The sequence below is a fragment of the Hyperoodon ampullatus genome, assembly GCF_949752795.1.
Source record: "Hyperoodon ampullatus genome assembly, chromosome: 16".
NCBI lineage: Eukaryota > Metazoa > Chordata > Mammalia > Artiodactyla > Ziphiidae > Hyperoodon > Hyperoodon ampullatus.
In genome coordinates, this window is record NC_136929.1 from 4332212 (window position 1) to 4350992 (window position 18781).

General features: G+C 39.9%; 1 protein-coding gene across 1 annotated transcript in view; it reads right to left on the reverse strand.

Moving 5' to 3' along the window:
• MYO16 (myosin XVI) overlaps positions 1–18781 on the reverse strand; it is a gene marked incomplete at both ends in the record, with an annotated part of 485888 nt that overhangs the window by 320364 nt on the left and 146743 nt on the right. The window contains one exon of the mRNA XM_079722050.1: positions 3188–3296. Coding sequence (XP_079578176.1) covers positions 3188–3296 — 109 coding nt within the window. The remainder of the gene's footprint in view (positions 1–3187; positions 3297–18781) is intronic.

Below are 18781 nucleotides of genomic sequence, written 5' to 3' on the forward strand. Positions count from 1 at the left end.
AGGGCTAAGTCTGGAGTTAAGAAGACCAGTTTCCAAGGCTGTTCCAAAATAGAAAGACTGGGGTTTTAACCAAGGCAGTAATAGCACAGCTGGTGAGATAAGTGTACTTATTAGAAAGATGTCAAGGAAAGAATCTGTAAGATTTGGTGACAATTCGATGTGAGGGATTCAGGAGAAGAAAAGTGATGTTCGGATACTCAGATTTCTGGGTGTAAAGGTAAAGAGAATACAGAGAGAGTATGAAAGCACAACATGAAGGTCCATACTGGACACGTTATCTCAACTTGTCTGACATACAAGTCAAAGACACAAGACACATAATGAAATTGCAGGTACAATGCAGAAGGTCTTGAAAGATATCTAGGCTGCAAGAGTAACCCTGGGGTCAGGTAGGTGCTAAGGACACTAGGAAGAGGGGAAGATGACCAGGGACAGTGTGTAGAGAGAAGATGCTCAAAGACAAAGCCTTGGGAACAACAAATATTTTGGCTTCTGGATATGTAAGTGGTGCACCCAAAGGAAACTAAAATAAGGGAGAAAAGCCATGGGAAGATCAGAGCAGGTGAGCCTTTTCATAGGAGAGTGTGATCAAAGTCACTGAATGTCACAGGGGGATGAGGAAATGCAGGAGAGCAGAAAAGTGACTGCTGGATAGAGCCCCGAGGGCAGTGGCAATCACCGTAGGGACGTGTCCAGATCGGTAGGGGAGGAAGCAGAACTTCAGTGGGCTCAGTAGAGGAAATTAAGAACTCAGAAGAATAAATATGAGCTGTTTTTTCTCAAAGGATGGATTTGAAAGAAAGGAGAAAGGGCCATGGGTGATGATATATGAAGGACAAAGTCAAAAGGTTTTGTTTTACTCTTCAGAGACTTGGAAACATAGACCTATACGTTTTTTTCCATGGTGAGCATCTTTCCTGGACACCTTGAGCTCTCCCTGCAGTGCTTCTTTCTCTGCTGGCTCATTTTATAATCAGTTGCTTTCCTTGAATGCCAGCTGGCTTGTCGTGCACCGGAGATCTCATCTGCATCAGAGGCTTGATCAGAACTCCTTGCTGTCTTGTTTTCCAGCCCAGGAAGCTCAGGCAGTGAGCTGAGGTTAATTGCTGTGACCAGGGGTACAGTGTATGCCGGTGGTGACAGCACAGTTACCTGGCCTGTCTTCTTCCACATGTGTCCTCATGTGACAGTGTGATAAGTACTCCGATTTGAAGCTGGATGATGCAGAGTGAGAATTCAAGGTTTTCCACCGCCTAGTTAGAAGAATGCAGTGCACCAAATAATGAAAATCCCATCTTGGAACATTAGAAATTTCTAACAGTATCAGCCCATGCTGTCACAACCGATAACGCTAAAAGCGCACCAGTGGGACGGGGGAGGATGCAGAGAATAAATTGAATTAGACAGTGTTTACTGGAACTATGGCAGCTGATCCAGATAAGGAGGAAGGATGTGAGCAGAAATGGAACCAGACTGTGAATGGGGTGAAGGAGGGGCAGAGAGATGAAAGGCAGAGGCCAGTGCGACAGCAGGGACAAATGGGAAACGGAATTAAAATGTAAGAGATATTAAAGCGCATTTGTTCCCGCAAACATGTATCTCACAAACGGATTGTGACAGCCATTGTCGTGACAGGTTTTCTCCTAACCGTTCAGAGTCAGTATCTCCTTCTCAGTTTTTTCCTTAATCATTTTTAAATCAGCCTCTTAAAGGAATACACTTAGTTTTCTTTATATGGAACAGTAATTCTGCTCTTGCAAACCCTCAATGTTCTTAGCAAACAAAATCCTCCCATGAGTTGGAAAGGTGAAGAAGTAAAGTTCATTCTTTGAAAAAGAACGATACTTCATTTTAGTTTCCAAAGGGAAAGATACGTGACTGTAGCTATTACAGATTCAGAACAATGAGAAGAACAGGAAACGATCCCACAGAACTGGCACAGATAAATAAGACAGCCACGTTCTTCACTCAGATTCAGAATCGTGCACTCCAAGTTAGGTTTTGCAAAGATCCAAATGACAAACTTCCCAGCAGTGGAACAACAAGTCATAGCTGACAAGATGCGAGAAAGCGCAACGTCCCTTCTGTAGGAGTGGGTACCAGGGAGTGACTCTACCCCACGGCCTGTCACCCGGGGCCATGACTTGGTGACCCTCAGAACCACAGCGCAGCTCACAGTTTCTCCAATGAAGATAACATTGCTTACCTTGCTTTCAGAATTAACGAGACAAGTTTTTTTTTTTAAGAACCCACGGGTGCTAAGTACTAATTATTATTGTTCTAAGCCCTCCTGAGAATAAACCTTTTGAGACAAGCAATCTGGAGCAGGGGCAAAGCACAGAGAGCAAAGAGGCAGATGTGCAGGCTTTTCTTAGAGGCAAGAAGCATAGGGTCTCAGGCACCATGTGCTTCTTAAATATGTTGAACTTTTTCCCTGACAAAAGATCATACTTGCAGGCATTGGAATTTCTTTGGTGTTCTTTATACCTGAAGAGTTGAAATAAAAAAAATAAACGATGGGGCATATACTCCTTTAGTTTAAGACCATATGAGGCTCAGGGTTCTAAACGCCTCACACATCACCAAGGCTGAACTCACTCATGAAATTATACACTCAAGCTGTGCAATTAAACGTTCTTTATCAGCGAATACATTTGGGAGCCCAGCCTCATGGTTTCAGCCGGCACCATGACCGTGGGGCTTTCTTCTGACAAGGGTTGATTTTCCATGTGTCCCCAAGAGTGGATGTTGGGATGCTGTGCAAACTGCCCTTGACTTTAGCTCTCACTCACCTGCTTGGGATTCTTCTGGGGCAGGGTGCTCCTAAGAGAACACACTTCACATGACCTCACGCTCATTAACTCAAAATTCAGTTGTGCTGGTTCACTTCCCTTCCCCTCCCAGTGGAGGATAGATTATAATTACAAACCCAGTCCGGCTAATTATGGACTTTGGACGCATGTTAAAATATCCCTGCACGGTTGGTCTCCAGATTTCTGCCAGCTTGCAAAACTGCATTGACTAAACCAACTATGAAACCCTGCACAGAACAAGACCTCCTTTCACACAATCGAGGGAAACGACGTCCGTCTGAAATCCTGTAAGCACACCTAAAATGTATACACTTAAATTCTACCACCCTATCTCTTCTTCCATCTTCCTATGGGTTTTCAAGGCATCTGCCTACCATGTTCATCCAGGTAGGTCAACAGGATGGAGCTCGATTCTGTCCCTTCTGTGGCATAGTCCAGTGGGATATTTCCATTGACGTCCTGGAGAAGGACATTAGCTCCAGCCTGTAAGTGAAAACGAACAGATTTCACATTATATATACTGTTAACATAGAAAGCAGATCCAAACTTTCATTTCTATCTTATTCAGGAAACAGACCCAGAAAAGTTTACATTAGATACAGCCGGCAGGATCACATAGCAAATTGGAATTATTTTTTAAGGCAAATTATATTAGATACTTTGTGAGAAACTCTCATGGTCCAAAAAGGTTCAACTGACCCTTGACAGGCAAGACCCTATAGCCGCATGTACTCCTCCCCACCTCCCTTGCCAAAACCAAAGTATCCAATCCCTGGCTGCTAAACCGGGCACGCCTCTATGCTGGCTGCCCTAGACATGCCTGGTTGTCCTAACACAACAGAAGTGGCCCTGTCTTCAGAGTCTGAACGGAGAACTCCTGTATGAACTTTGACTGATCTTCCCCAAACTATCCTGTTAAATCTTTAAGCTTCTTGCTCTCCACAGAAACTCATTTGAGAGCTGTTCTAACACTACAGTCGTTTTAAAAAAGGCTGAGCTAATGGCTTCTGGTTGGTTTTCCTCTTTCCAAAAACTGTTTTCCAACAAAAAGCATAATCTGTAGACATGAATGGATGGAATACATTAAATACGAGTATCACACACCTTTTAGCTTCAAAGGGCTCTCCCTCGAGCACCTCTGAGCCCACCGCTCGACTCTTTGCACATCCCAGCCTAAATGCGTTGATAGATGCACTTTCATTCTTAAAAATGCAGTCACATCAATTGTCACTCTTGCTCTATATTCTTTAACGAGCTCCGTAAAATTTATCAGGCAAGACTTCCTGTATGCCTCCTCCCAATAACTGGTCACTAAACTGAGGCCAAACAAATGAAAGTTTCACCCTATTCTTCTTCCTGAATAGGAGTCTGTATTGCAATGTGGATACAGTTAATATGGTTCATATAATATCCAAATTCATAACTTTACATAAAAAGGAACATCATATTAATAGCTTTATATATTAAAATGTGGGGGTTTGCCTTGTGTGTGTGTGTGTGTGTAAACTGCTTTACTATGCCTTAGCAAGTCTGCACAGGTTTTCCAAAAGACTGCTGTAATATAGTAAAAAGAAAATTAAAAAGTAGATCAAAGTGGTAGCATATTACCTCCACGTAAGTTGTACTGCTCACCTTACCATCCAGAGTGAATCACATGATATTTTCTATAACCATATGAAGATACTTCTTTATTTGAACAGGTCAAGCTAGATATTTCAGATTTTCCCTTACCTAAGGAAAATGTCATTATAAGGTCCTAAAGATTTCAGATTATCTTCTTAGTGCATTTCATTCTGTTTCAGTTATTCAGAGTTTGAAAAGAAGTTACTTGAGGCAATAGTCTTAAGTAGACTTTGCTAATGATTCCTTTCCTTTAGTCTCCAACCAGGAGAATAATGTTTTGCATATTTACCCAAGCTTCATTGGTTAAAGAATCAATTAAGACACAGAACTACAGGGCATCCTTGCTGATTTCAATACTAAGAAGTGGGAGATAATCAGGTTACTCTTTTTTGCCAATGCATAGACGTTTCAGAGAGGATTTTATCTATATCAAACATCTGGGTGGCAGATGACAGTGAATATAATTGAGTCACATATGATCAAAAACAGCAAAAATAAATAGGCGAGCAACGTAATGCCCAGGGAGAGGGGGCACTGGGGGAGAGTATTTTCTATTCTTTCAGGAGTAATGAGGCTCTTTCAAAGAGAGTCTGAAACTGAAACGCGGTGCTGAATATTTTAGTTGGGTTCATTCATTGAAATTTCAACCCATTAATCCCCCACTGGTCTGTGCTGCTGAATGACCAGGTGTTATTTCCTGTAGAGACCTTCCTGGGGGTCGGGAACTTCCCTAATCACAGATCACATCTCATCCCTCTTTACCTGCCCAACGGTGCCAGGGACATATTAGACCCTAAAAACAATTTACTGAAACAAATTGAAAAATAAGCAAACGCTGAACTTAAACTAACTACTAAAAATTGAGACAAAGGATTATGTTTTTCGTGATAATTATTTTTAACTAAATTTTCTGACATTCATTTTTAAGAGTATATACATGAAATTACAAAATCACTCTATGCATACTTAAGTTTCCTGCCTTCACTCTTTCTAGATGGATGAGAATTGTGGGAGACTTTTTCTCCCTTCTTTCCCCTTTCCATCGGTCCCTCCCTCCCCCTTCCTCCCCCTCCCCCCTTCTCCCTCCCCCCTCCCTGCCTCCCTTTCTTTCTTTCCTTGCCACTGGACATGGGTGAGACACCCCAGCTGCGGTGGCTCTACTCCCACCACTCAACTATCTGGTCTTAGTAGACGTCCCTAGAAGAGCTGATTCACATGCCACAAAACATGTATCCACATGATCCCCTGAAAAAGCTGTATTTCTTGACTTAGAATTCTGAAATTGTACATACATATATAAAAACCCCATTGATAAGATTCATGGCTGATTATTATTCTTAGTCTGACTAACTCAGAAGGTAATGTGTTGTTAATGGGTCCCTCTGGAACTAAGACTAAGGCAAGTACTTCAGTTGGCTTCAAGAAAATAAGTCACGTCATGATTGGTTTCATCAGGGAAGTAAATGTTATATTATGCAAAAGCAAACTCCTCAAATGCTTTTGCAGTTGAGGACTGCATAGCTCCTACTGGGAGCCCTGAATACATTTCCTTTCTCATTATGCAAACTGGAAGGCCACTCCAACTCCAATTTGTCCTACACTCTGTTCCTGGAGTATTGGAAATAGAACTCAAATGTCTCATTCTTCTCAAGTAGGAATCTTATTTACTGCATGTCAGATGACATACGAACAAATAAATGCACATTTCCTGTAAATAAACATTTTATTAGTTTGTGTAGCAATCTAATGTCAATAAATAAATTTGCTGATTGTTTCATTTAGTAATAATTCTCCAGCACATTAAAACTGAAATTTTAATGACAGGTACCTGGTGGACTTTTAATAAGCAAACACCATTTTTTAAATATAAATCTTTATTGGAGTGTAATTGCTTCACAATACTGTGTTAGTTTCTGTTGTACAACAAAGTAAATCAGCCATATGCATACAAATGTCCCCATATCCCCTCCCTCTTGAGCCTCCCTCCCATCCTCCCTATCCCAACCCTCTAGGTAGTCAAAGCACTGAGCTGATATCCCTGTGCTATGCGCCTACTTCCCACTAGCTAACTATTTTACATTTGTGTAGTGTATATATGTCGCTGCTACTCTCACAATGCAATCCCTATCAAACTACCAATGGCATTTTTCACAGAATTAGAACAAAAATTTTACAATTCGCATGGAAACACAAAAGACCCCGAATAGCCAAAGCAATCTTGAGAAAGAAAAATGGAACTGGAGGAATCAGGCTCCCCGACTTCAAATTATACTACAAAGCTATAGTAGTCAAGATAGTATGGTACTGACACAAAAACAGAAATATAGATCAATGGTACAAGATAGAAAGCCCAGAGATAGGCCCATGTACATATGGCCACCTAATTTATGACAAAAGAGGCAAGAATATACATTGGAGAAAAGACAGCCTCTTCAATAAGTGGTGCTGGGAAAACTGGACAGCTACATGTAAAAGAATGAAATTAGAACACTACCTAACACTATACACACAAATACCACTTTTTATATGCAAATAATTTTAGTAACTTTTTATTTTGATATAACTTCAAGTTTACTCCAAGTTGCAAGAATAGTACAAAGAAGTCCTATATATCTGTTATGGGTTGAATTATATCCCCCCAGAAAGCAATGTTGGAGCGCTAACCCCTGGTACCTGTGAACGTGAACTTATTTGGAAATAGGACCACTGCTGATGAGAGTAGCTAAGATGCAGTCATTCTGGAGTAAAGTAAATGACAGGTGTCCTTACAAAAAGAGGGTTACTGGGGACACAGACACAGAGGATGAGACAGCCATGTGAAGATTGAGGCAGAGATTGCAGTGACACTGCCACAAGCCATTGGGTACCTGAGACCATCAAGAGCTCAAAGAGACACAGAAGGATGTTTTCCCAGAAGTTTCAGAGGGAGCATGACCCTGCCAACACCTCAACTTTGGGCTTCTGGCCTCCAGAACTGTGAGACAACAAGTTGTTTGAAATCACCCTGTTTGTGGAACTGCATAATGGCAACGCTAGGAAACCCTTTACCCAAATTCACCAATTATTTACACTTTTCCCCTATTTTTGCTTTCTCTGTCTCTTTTATTTTTCCTGAATCTTGTAAAAGTGAGTCACAGGCACCATGTCCCTTTACCCCTAAATATTTTAGTATGTACATCATGAAAATAAGGATATTCTTTTGCGTAAGTGTTATCAAAATCAGAAAGTCTGGCATCACTAAATTCCATTATATAAAGCACAGTCCACATCCAACTTTCATTAATTTTTCCAATGACATCCTTGATCGCTATCACCCCCTGGCTCAGGACAGAATGAGGGGTTACCCGGGGCATTTTCTTTTCCTTTCTCTTTAGCCTTCTTCCACTTGAAACAGTTCTTCTGTCTTCTTCTTTAAGACCTTCTCTCATAGGTCCTTCCGATGAGACTTTTGGCAGGCAGCCACAGAGGGGATACTGTGTTCTTCCCATGATGCCATATCAGAAGACTCCTGATGTTCCTTGATCCCGGTGGTGATGAAGGTAACTTTGATCACTTGGTCGAGTGATGTTTTTAGACTGTCAAGTTGCAGCTGAGAACCCATGGGTTCATACTGATATCAGTAAAGAAATGAATCCCTGACTACAGGGGAGAAGAAAGCTCTTCCTTATGATAGAATGCCAACTAGTACATGTAGCAGGAATGATAAGGTTAGAATTTAGCATTCATTAGAGTAATAATTCAGATAAGAGTCACCAGGGGATGCTAAAACTATTGGAAATACTGGAGTATCGGAAAGGTCAAAGTTTGGGAGAATCGTTGATGAGGAATAAAATATTTACATAGTCTGCAAACACCTTGCCACAAAATATTCCATTTAAATATAAAAATGCTGGCATCAAACATGATAGGGAAAATAGAAAAATTATGTGAGTGGGTATTTGGTGCTTTTGAATTGCAGAGAGTTTCTCTTCTTTTTTTAATTGAAGTAGAGTTGATTTACAATGTTGTGTTAATTTCTGCTGTACAGCAAAGTGACTCAGTTATACATCCTTTTTTATATTCTTGTTTATCCCAGGAGTTTCTCTTCTTTGAATAGGAAATTTTGTACTCTTGTGCTAAGGTAAAGGTTATCCCAAAGTAATATATAACACACACACAATTATTTTAGGACAGAGAACATGCTATTGGCATCCTGTAAGCTCTTGTTTTAAGGACACTGGGACTTGTATTGTGAGACCAGAGAGTGTCTCTAATCTCCCTTACATCTTCCAAGTGCCACGTCATCTGGACCCCATTGTCCCTCCAACCCATTGTTTCCACTGGCCTCTGGCTCACTGCCCTGCAGCCACACAGGCCTCCTTCCTGTCCCTCACGTAACGCCCGGCTCCCACTGACTTCACCTGCTGGTCCAGCTGCCTGGAACGTTTTCTCCCTTGGGCATCTTGAGACGGCTGTTCCTTTACAGCTTTTTCATTGAATCGCTGTTTAAAAGTCCCCATCCCCCAATACTTCATCACTTCACATCACCTTACTCTGTTCTAATTTTCTCACAGTGATGATTATGATCCAATGTCTTAAGCACACACATATTTACTTATTGACAATATCCCACACTAGATTTCAAGCTCCATGAGAGAAAATACTTTGATATTTCTATATCTCCGGGATCTAATACAGGCTCTATGTGCTTGGAAAACAATTATTAGTAAATAAATGAATGAATTATTAAAACTGTTAAATTATGTATTTATATATATTTTTTCTATTTATATATATTTTTATTTTATCACTGACAATTTGAAATGTTAGAACTTTCATTTTGTTTTGTGTTCTTATCAAACTTTCATTTTGGACACTGAAATTTGAATTTCACATAATTTTCACAGGTCACAAAATATTCTTCTTTTTTTTTTAATAAACTTTATTTTATTTTATTTTTTGGCCACACTGCGCGGCATGTGGGATCTTAGTTCCCTGACCAGGGAGTGAACCAGTGCCCCCTGCAGTGGAAGCGTGGAGTCTTACCCACTGGACTGATAGGGAAGTCCCTCTTCTTATTTTGAAATTTTCCACCATTTAAAAATGTAAATGCTAGCTTACAGGCCATCAAAATAGAGAGTGGGCCAGATTTGTCTCATGGGGCCTACCTAGTTCGCAGACCCTTGGAACAGAATAAAATATAGAATGTCAAACACAGAAGAATACAAGCTCTCAAAATCTTGTTTAAAATTTGAGCTCCATTATTTGAATTTATTTTCTTTTTTTCCAGCTTTATTAAGATATAATTGGCATAGAACACTGTAATTTTAAGATGTACAATGTGATCATTTGATATAGGTATATATTGTAAAATTGTAACTTATTAAAATTTGCAGTTTTAATTCTAGGAAAAGCTATTTCTTAACATGTTCATGGCTACTGTATCCCTTTTCTACATAATCTTTTCAAGTGCTTTGGCTATTTAAAAATTGGAACTGTATTTTTGTTAATATTTTAAAGTGCTTATAATATTTTAGCACAAACTCTACGGAGGAAAGAGCAAAAATTGTAAAAACCAATCTTTTGGCATAGTTACATATTCAGGCATAATAAACCATAAAGGGCTAATACAACTTAATTTGATTTTCATTATGTTTTTCACAAATATAATCATCTGACACATTACATAAATTGTTTGATTTAAATCTGACTGCAAACTATATTGTAAAATACTTTGTACTATAATCCATACCCTATAAAATTTGGGGGTACATTTAGCTTATTGCCTCCAAGAAACTAGTTAACGATTGTCCCCACATTTTTCCAATTCATTTGATCATAAATACCCTGTGTTTGGGAAATGCAATAATATTCACTGCTGAACTATTCATGGAGTCTCATATTAAATAAGAAAACTTTGTATCCTACAAGCAATGCACACTCTCTAAGGGAAATATTTAGATAAAAACAAGAAACCTAAATGGGGTTTCTTACACAGAAGAAGTCTGTAATTCGTACTTCTGTATTGTCCACTATTTTGCATTAATTAAGGTAAGAAGTTTGGTGAAACTATTACAAAATGGAAAATGGAACGTTAGAACACAGGGAGCTTCAACACAGGAACACAAATGATGGGGAGGTGGGGGTTAGAGGTGGTGGAAAACGGGAGACATGGAGGGAAGGTGGCTTGGCCTCAGGGAAGGCTGGCTCTAAGTGCCGGGTTTCTGCTCACTGGTTCTGTGACCAAGGGCAAACCACCCAGTTCTGCCCTTCAGTTTGCAAAGTGGAGCCAACTCTTAGTCTATAATGTGTAGGAGAGTTATCTTCAGTATAAGCCTATGCGGTACCCAGCCCAGGGCTAGGCCCTCAACAAATGGTAGCTATCCTAATAATTAATTGGAAGAGAAAGAATATCTTATTATATATATTATTTGAGAAGACAACCATCAGATCACCCATCCTTCTCGGCAAGCACAGTTTTTAGCTAGGTTTAAGAATGAAAATCTGGAAAAGAATGGGACAGAATGAAAAAATGGCGAAGACACAGGACTGTACAGCCCAGAGCTCTTTGAAATATTCAAGATGGCAGGTTTGGCTTGGTTGGATTTCTCTCCCTCACCCCGCTTACCTTTTTTTTTTTTTTTTTTTTAATTTATTTTTGGCTGTGTTGGGTCTTCATTGCTGCGTGCGGGCTTTCTCTAGTTGTGGCAAGTGGGGGCGACTCTTTGTTGCAGTGCATTGGCTTCTCATTGTAGTGGCTTCTCTTGTTGCAGAGCACAGGCTCTAGGTGCGTGGGCTTCAGTAGTTGTGGTGCGCAGGCTCAGTAGTTGTGGCTCGTGGGCTCAGTAGTTGTGGCTCATGGCCTCTAGAGCGCAGGCTCAGTAGTTGTGGCACACGGGCTTAGTTGCTGTGTGGCATGTGGGATCTTCCCAGACCAGGACTCGAACCCATGTCCCCTGCACTGGCAGGCAGATTCTTAACCACTGTGCCACCAGGGAAGCCCCACCCCACTTACTTTTATCATATAACATCTTTGACAAAACCAGCAATGAGGAAATGAAATAATTTTAGTCAAAGGCAAGAAATACTTAAAAAATGTCATTCTCAGAATACAAGCACTCAACGATGTTCAAAGTTTCAAGGGCAGTATTTGCAGCAAACCAAGACAAATAACAGAATGCCCTCTATTATTGCTGTTATTGAAAAAGAAATGCAGCCTGCTCTGAGATATATAAGGGAAGCCTTTATAAATCTATTTCTTAAAAACACATTTATGAAAGATTAAGTGGAAACTTGCAGGTACTTCTGAAAGAGATCTCCAAAAAATGTGTCCAATTCATTTATTTCCAGGTAATTTACTACTTAGGTTTTTGAAAGTCTGTCTTCAGCCAGTGACCCAGGAAAGCACTACAGAGTTTTCACTATTGCTTTCAACCAATTATATGAAAATGAAAAGACGAGTTTCTCATAATTCTGACCTGTGTCTTCAAGGACAAACTCCAAAGAACTGCTAAACCTTCAAACGACTCATAACAAAGACAGAAAATTGTTTTTATAAAAAGACAAGCAGGGCTTCCCTGGTGGTGCAGTGGTTGAGAGTCCACCTGCCGATGCAGGGGACATGGGTTCGTGCCCCGGTCCGGGAAGATCCCACATGCCGTGGAGCAGCCGGGCCCGTGAGCCATGGCCGCTGAGCCTGCGTGTCTGGAGCCTGTGCTCTGCGGCGGGAGAGGCCAGAACAGTGAGAGGCCCGCGTACCACAAAAAAAAAAAAAAAAAAAAAAAGACAAGCAAACGTGTATACACTGATGTGTATAAAATTGATGACTAATAAGAACCTGCAGTATAAAAAACAAACAAACAAAAAAACAACTAATACTAAACTTTCTTTGGGTTATTCATATGGAAATATGTTAATATAAATGTTTCAGACATTACATGAAATTTCTAAAAATCTTATATTTCTGGTATAATGTTATAAGTCATAATTCTAGTTATTACTTTAAAATGTATATCTCAGAAATAACTAAATTTCCTTGTCAATTGCATTATTATGAACTTTCATCAAATCCTTAACCGTGGTCATTTTTAAGTCTTTTGTCATTTACAGACAGTTCTGGGTGTACTCTGATGCTTTTTCAAAAATGTTCCTATAAAAGTGTTTCATCTTCAAGGAATTCATGCAAAACACTCTGACAAGTACAGGTTTCTGGTAACTGACTATACTGCTGAACTGCATGAATAAGCATTTTCAGAACCCTAATGGAAAACTGATGAATTCATAAAAGTGCTAACAAAAGATCAAGATGAAAAAAAAATGAATTACATGGGACTGAGGGAACTGATGAGGATGATTATAATTTTTGTGACTTTCTGTTTGAATTAAAAAAAAAGAAGAAGAAGACAAGCAAACCCAAAGAGTCCCCCAAAATTGAAACCTAAAATCATGAAGAAAACGGATGGTAGATAATCACCCAAAAGGGCAAGCAGATGCTGTCAGAAATGACAAATGCTCACGTTTTTGTGTAGTACCTGCCCTCTCTACTCTGCATCATTGTATACTCTTTATTATTGTTGAAATAGACAGTTGGCAAAAATGCTATTTTATTCTGAATTATTCAAGCCACCAAAAGGAACCGGTGAAGAAACACTTAAACCTAGCTACCCCAAACCATTGAATCACAACCTCTTTCCCCCAAACCTCAGCTGAGACATCAGAGTTGAAATCCCTGCAGCAGTCAGAGGGATGCTGTCAGGTATGGCGTGTACCAGCAGAAACCTGCAACAGAGTGAATTAGCCCTGATGGCCACCAGTGAAAAGGGCTGAGAAGGAAGGACTCATTGTCTGGGCACAGGCCTTCCTGTCCCTCCTGTTACCTGAATCAGACAACCAGAGGACTGCTGAGCTGCTACCTGCCTGAGATCATGAAAACTTAGTGAACCGAAGCAGAAAATTCATGCATCTCTGGTCCCAAGCAGAGACTTTCCCACTAGTTTCCATTGTTTAAGCAGAGACAGAAAACTAGGAGCACGTAATTTTCCTTTGGATTCTAGACTTTTGGGCAGATAACATAGGAGGTGATACCACTAGGGAATCCATTTATTCATTAAGGAACTATGCATTAAGTGCTAATTATGATGAAAGTGTGCTTTGCGATTTTAATGATTGCAAAGTTTTATGGTAATAAAAAATTAAAAACCGGTATTACAAGCATTTAAAATTTTACAACAGCTGAAATTATACTGGAACACATTTTTACAGCTCCCTCTGCAAACATCCTGAGGTCAGTAATTATTACTTTGGGAGTACATAAATATTTATGTGTAGCATGGCTGCCACGTTAAGTAACAAACCACGCCAAGAAAAGAAAACCTGTAAGAAAGAAAAGGTAATTGTAGAATTCCAAGGGACTGGGGTGTGAGTGGCATTTACAGTCACGCTAAAGAAACCTCTAGTACTAACCTGACAGAAGTTTGCGGTGATGAAAAGGGGAAGACGGGCACATGGGCAGAATGGGTGTATCCAGCAGGGGCTGGGAGTGTCAAACAATAGCTGAATCCCTGTCTTCTAGACTGAATATGAAAAATCAAGGTGTAGCAATATTATCATAGTTATTTAACATGAAATACATACAGAAGTCAGAGGAACCATCTAAAAGAGTTGAAGGTGGCTGTATCTGGGAAGAAAAATTCAAAGGGTAGAGCTGAAGGGAACGGCTGAGTTTTACAGAGCTTGCAACAAGGCTTGTAAAACTATCTGGCTTTTAAAAACATGGGTACGCATGACAGGTAAAAATCTAAAATGAAAAAAAATTAGAATGGCCTGCATAAAAATATGTGATGAGGGTTTCCCTGGTGGTGCAGTGGTTGAGAGTCTGCCTGCTGATGCAGGGGACACGGGTCCGGGCCCCAGTCTGGGAAGATCCCACATGCCGCGGAGCGGCTGGGCCCGTGAGCCATGGCCACTGAGCCTGTGCGTCCGGAGCCTGTGCTCCGGAACGGGAGAAGCCACAACAGTGAGAGGCCCGCGTACCACAAAACAAAACAAAACAAAACAAAACAAAACCAAAAAAAAAGGTGAGCAGTAAAACTTGAGACAAATTAACGATTATCCAGTGAGCTGGCTCAAGTAACATCTGAATCAATTAATGGCCAGAATATAAAGGTCAACCATCCAATTAAAAGATACAATATCGTAAGCAAGCCTGTTGAATATGCATTTCTGAGAAAGAAGCTAAGAAAAGAAATCATGGGTTCCAGGGTTAGTAAAGAGACCGGTATGGTTCGGGTAAGTTCAACATCATCTCAAGGCCCATGCAAGTATCACGCTTCCTACTAAGCCTCTCATTTCTTCCTATAGGATGTTTTTTGGGGACCACACAAAACTTAGTAAATACTTATTGACTAAGACCTAATATGAAAGAGCCAGGACCCTCCCACCTCATTCATCCTTTATAGAATTATTCTCCAATACCAGTCTGTTGTTTACTCTGCTTTTTAAAAAGTCTGTTTCACTAATCTGAACACTTCATACCTGCTCTGAGAAAATATAGCTTTGTTCTGGTCTGTTTACCAATAAGCTGAAAATATAGGCCTTTCATACTTCCTGTCCCTTAATTTTTTCCTGCTGGCCTTCATGCGTGGTGTTTATCTCCAGTGCCTTATGATGTCAGCACCTCTATCTTTTTCTTTCTTTAGTCTAGAATATTCTATTACAGTTTCATGTTCCACACTGTAATATTTAGGTATGTACACAAGGGAAACCACATAAGGTTTAATATGTTTTTACATTTGATCTAGGGATGCAGTTTGCAAATTTCTTAGGTTTGCTTCTCCATGTTTGAATGACTAGCTTCTCCTGTAGTTAGTAGAGTCCTCCCAATGACATAGGGAAGCTCCCAAGGCAATTTTCCCCTTGACTTTCACAACAATGTAAGCTTCTGGTTTGCCTTCTAAATCTGGCTTCCCTTTCTCAGTCTTCTTTGCAGCCTCCTGTTTCTCTCAGAATCTTTTAATTAGTTTTCTTCGGACCCTCTTTCAAATGTTCTTTTTTTCAGACTTCACATTTTCATGGGTTGATCTCATTTACTCAAGGGCTTCTGTTACCCTGTGTATGCAAATAAGACTTTTCTCTCTCTGCTGAGTTCCAGAACCAACTGCCTCCTAGATTCCTCCAGGTGGATGCTTTCCATGGGTCCTGAACTTCATATATTCAAAAAGGCATGCATGGTCCATAGGTAAAAAGATTTTTCCTCTGGTGTTTGCTCTCTTTGTAATTGCACCCTCCCTCCCAACTTCCCCAAATCAGAAAGCTTGGGTTCATTCTAAAATTCCCTCCCCTTCTTTAATGCCTACATTTGAAAAATCAACATTACTATTGATTTCAATTCAAAATGTATCATCAATATTTCCTTCATCCGCCTGGCTCCCACCCTCAACCTGCAATCCCTGACCTGGGATTTATGAAATGTTCTCCCAAAGGCAGTGCCTCCAATTAGATGCCCCTTCTGTCTACGCCACTGCTGCCCAGGTCTCAGACCAGATCAGACACTCCGTACTTGAGTTTCCAGAGTGCCCTTTACTAGCTCCTCACAGGACTCACTGAAAGCTAAGATTTGATGCATGATATGCATAAAAATATTTATGTAAACATATTAATAATTATACACTAAGTAATGAATTCATGTTTAATCTCATTTTGTACTTTCCCTACTATTCTCAGGAGCAAGCCCAGTACCTGGCACATAGCAGACCCTCAAATAAAGAATATGTTAAAGGAAGGAATGAATGAATGAATTGATTCTCACAGTAAGTTAACCAGAGATGATTTGAAAATAGTGTTTCCATTATTATCCTGAGTTTGAGAGGAAAATGTGTGGCTTACAACTTATTGAGGACCGATTTCTTTTTCTAAAATAGTCATTGGAACTTATATTAATTCAGAGAATAGGATCTATGAAAAGCAGGTAAATTTGACCATCATGGGAAAACATTAAATCCCTCAGGATTCAAAGACCACTGCAGAGCAGATCTATCGATGGTGTTCTGCCAGGTGAAGAGATGGGTTCCTCTCCAAACCCGGCCCCTGACCACTGCCACACCAGGGACGGTTCAAGTAGCTCTTTATATGAGATCATGGGACAAGATCCCTGCCAAACTCTAAACTCCCATAATTCTATGTTTTTGAGGTCTCCTTTTGCATTTTAGTGTCTGCAGTTCTCAGATGAGGATGTAGAAGTGAGGTAAAAAGTATAAGGCAAAGAAGCTAACTTCAAGGTGTTTACAGGTGACTTGAAGAGTAATTATTCACAATACAATCCCCATCAGCACCAACCAGCACAAGGAAGATGGTAGATCCAGAGAGATGGTAGAGACAAGGACAGACACGGAAACAGACAAACCCCAGGTGAACCCCAGCCCTGAAACTTTACTGGCTCTGTAAACTCAAGGAATAATATCATTATGATCAGGTGTCATCCTCACTTTGGGATGAGATGGAAGTGGATGCCTCTTAAAATGTTTTGTTGAGATTTTCTCATTATTGGTGACTTTCCAATTAATTACTCCTAACCTCAGATTGAAACTCTCAAACATTCTATCCTTATATATTCTCACTACCTGTTCATCTCTGGTAACAGAGAAGGTGACATTGGATTGTTGTAGAGTTGACTCCCCACAAAGCAGGGTGTCTTTTGCCTGTCCCCAGCTTCACTGATAAGTTTCATCAGCTTTTATCTGCATTTTATGGTGCACTACACTTGTAGGAGTGTTTTTCTGGGGTGTCCACAGCCAAATGTGTTTGGGGAGCCTCGCATACTCCACTTGGAACTTCAAAACCCATCACAGCACAGGGAAGCCTCTGGGTGTTGGGAAGGGTCCTGCTGAGATGGGGACTAACCTGTCCTAATATTTTGGGCACCGCTGAGCCAGACAATCAAGTACCAGGCACAGTCCAGAGAGATCTCATTGGGATGCACCTGGACTGGAGAGGCATGAAGCCCTTTTCTATGACCCCCCCTTTCATTTACTGTTTTACTTATTTAAGAAGAGGAGCAGGAGATAACTGTGTCGCCACTGAATGGGGGCAGCAGGACAGGTGAGCATCAGAGTTAAGGAAGCAATCCTAGAACTGATAGTTGATGATTCTGAAAACCAGCTGTAGGGAGGGAAAAGAGCACTTTAGGTTGGACGTATTTCTAGCAGCCCCACAAGAGGAGAACTATACGTTGGACAATCTCACAGCTGTTACAGCCGTTTGGTCTTGTGTTTCCCAGCAAAGTCATCTGATTCCTGCTGCCGACCTTAGAGTCATATAGACACGACTGTCAATGTCTCTCTTGCTTCTGTTGTATTTAGAAATTTAACTTACAGATTTATTCCACTTCCACGTCTCCTTGGCTGACAAAAAATCCCTAATGGTAACTGGGTTTTCTACGGCACTATTTTGCCTTGGCTTTTTTAAAAATTTACTTTCTCAGGCCAAAAAAGCCCATGATCTTACCTTTTACTAGTTATATTGTTTATACATGTACACATTTCCACCTGACCTACAGTCTTTAAAGTTTTAACCCAAGGTGTTTACTAAAAGTTTTCTATTATTACTGAAAGGGGAATAAGCACTTTTGTCTATCAAATTATTCCCAAACTAAGTTTCCTTGTGTATTCTAATTCCTAAGGCAGTCAAACTGAATTAAGTTCAAATATATTTCTTAGTCTTATGATACTTTTCCACATCATTTCTTTCATATGACCTTCTTCATTTTCTCAGTTTCCAGGTAATATATATATAGATTGCTGCATTTCTCTTGGGTCTTAACTTGCCAGTTATTTGACAAAGAGTACATAGCAACATGTGCCTACCAAACAAATATCAAAAGTACAGAATAGTAATAAAAACAAGGGCATAATGTGTGCATTTTATGAAACAGTAATTCCTGCTTCATCTACATAAATGCAATTAACTATTCATACTTTAACATAGAATCCTGAAATTCCGTTAAAATATCTGCAAGTTATACAGTTCTCAAAGTAAAAATCTTCAGAAGGCTTAGATGTTACTATTTTTTTCCCACAGACTATAATCATTAAGAGAATATAGCCTACAAAATCTGTCAAAGAGTGATTTTCATTTGGCAAGTCCTGGCTGGAGATTTCTAAATTAAATTATTTTAAAAATATGGATCTCATAATATCTTCATCGAAAATGATAAAATATCTAAAGTATAAATGACCTAACATCATATTTCTATTAATATTAAAATACCCAAATCTTGCTGTGGTAATAGATAAAATATTGAAAAAGAAATAAGGGTGTCAAGAATCACAAATGGAGACAAAGATATTACACTAAAGCATCACTCAGTAATA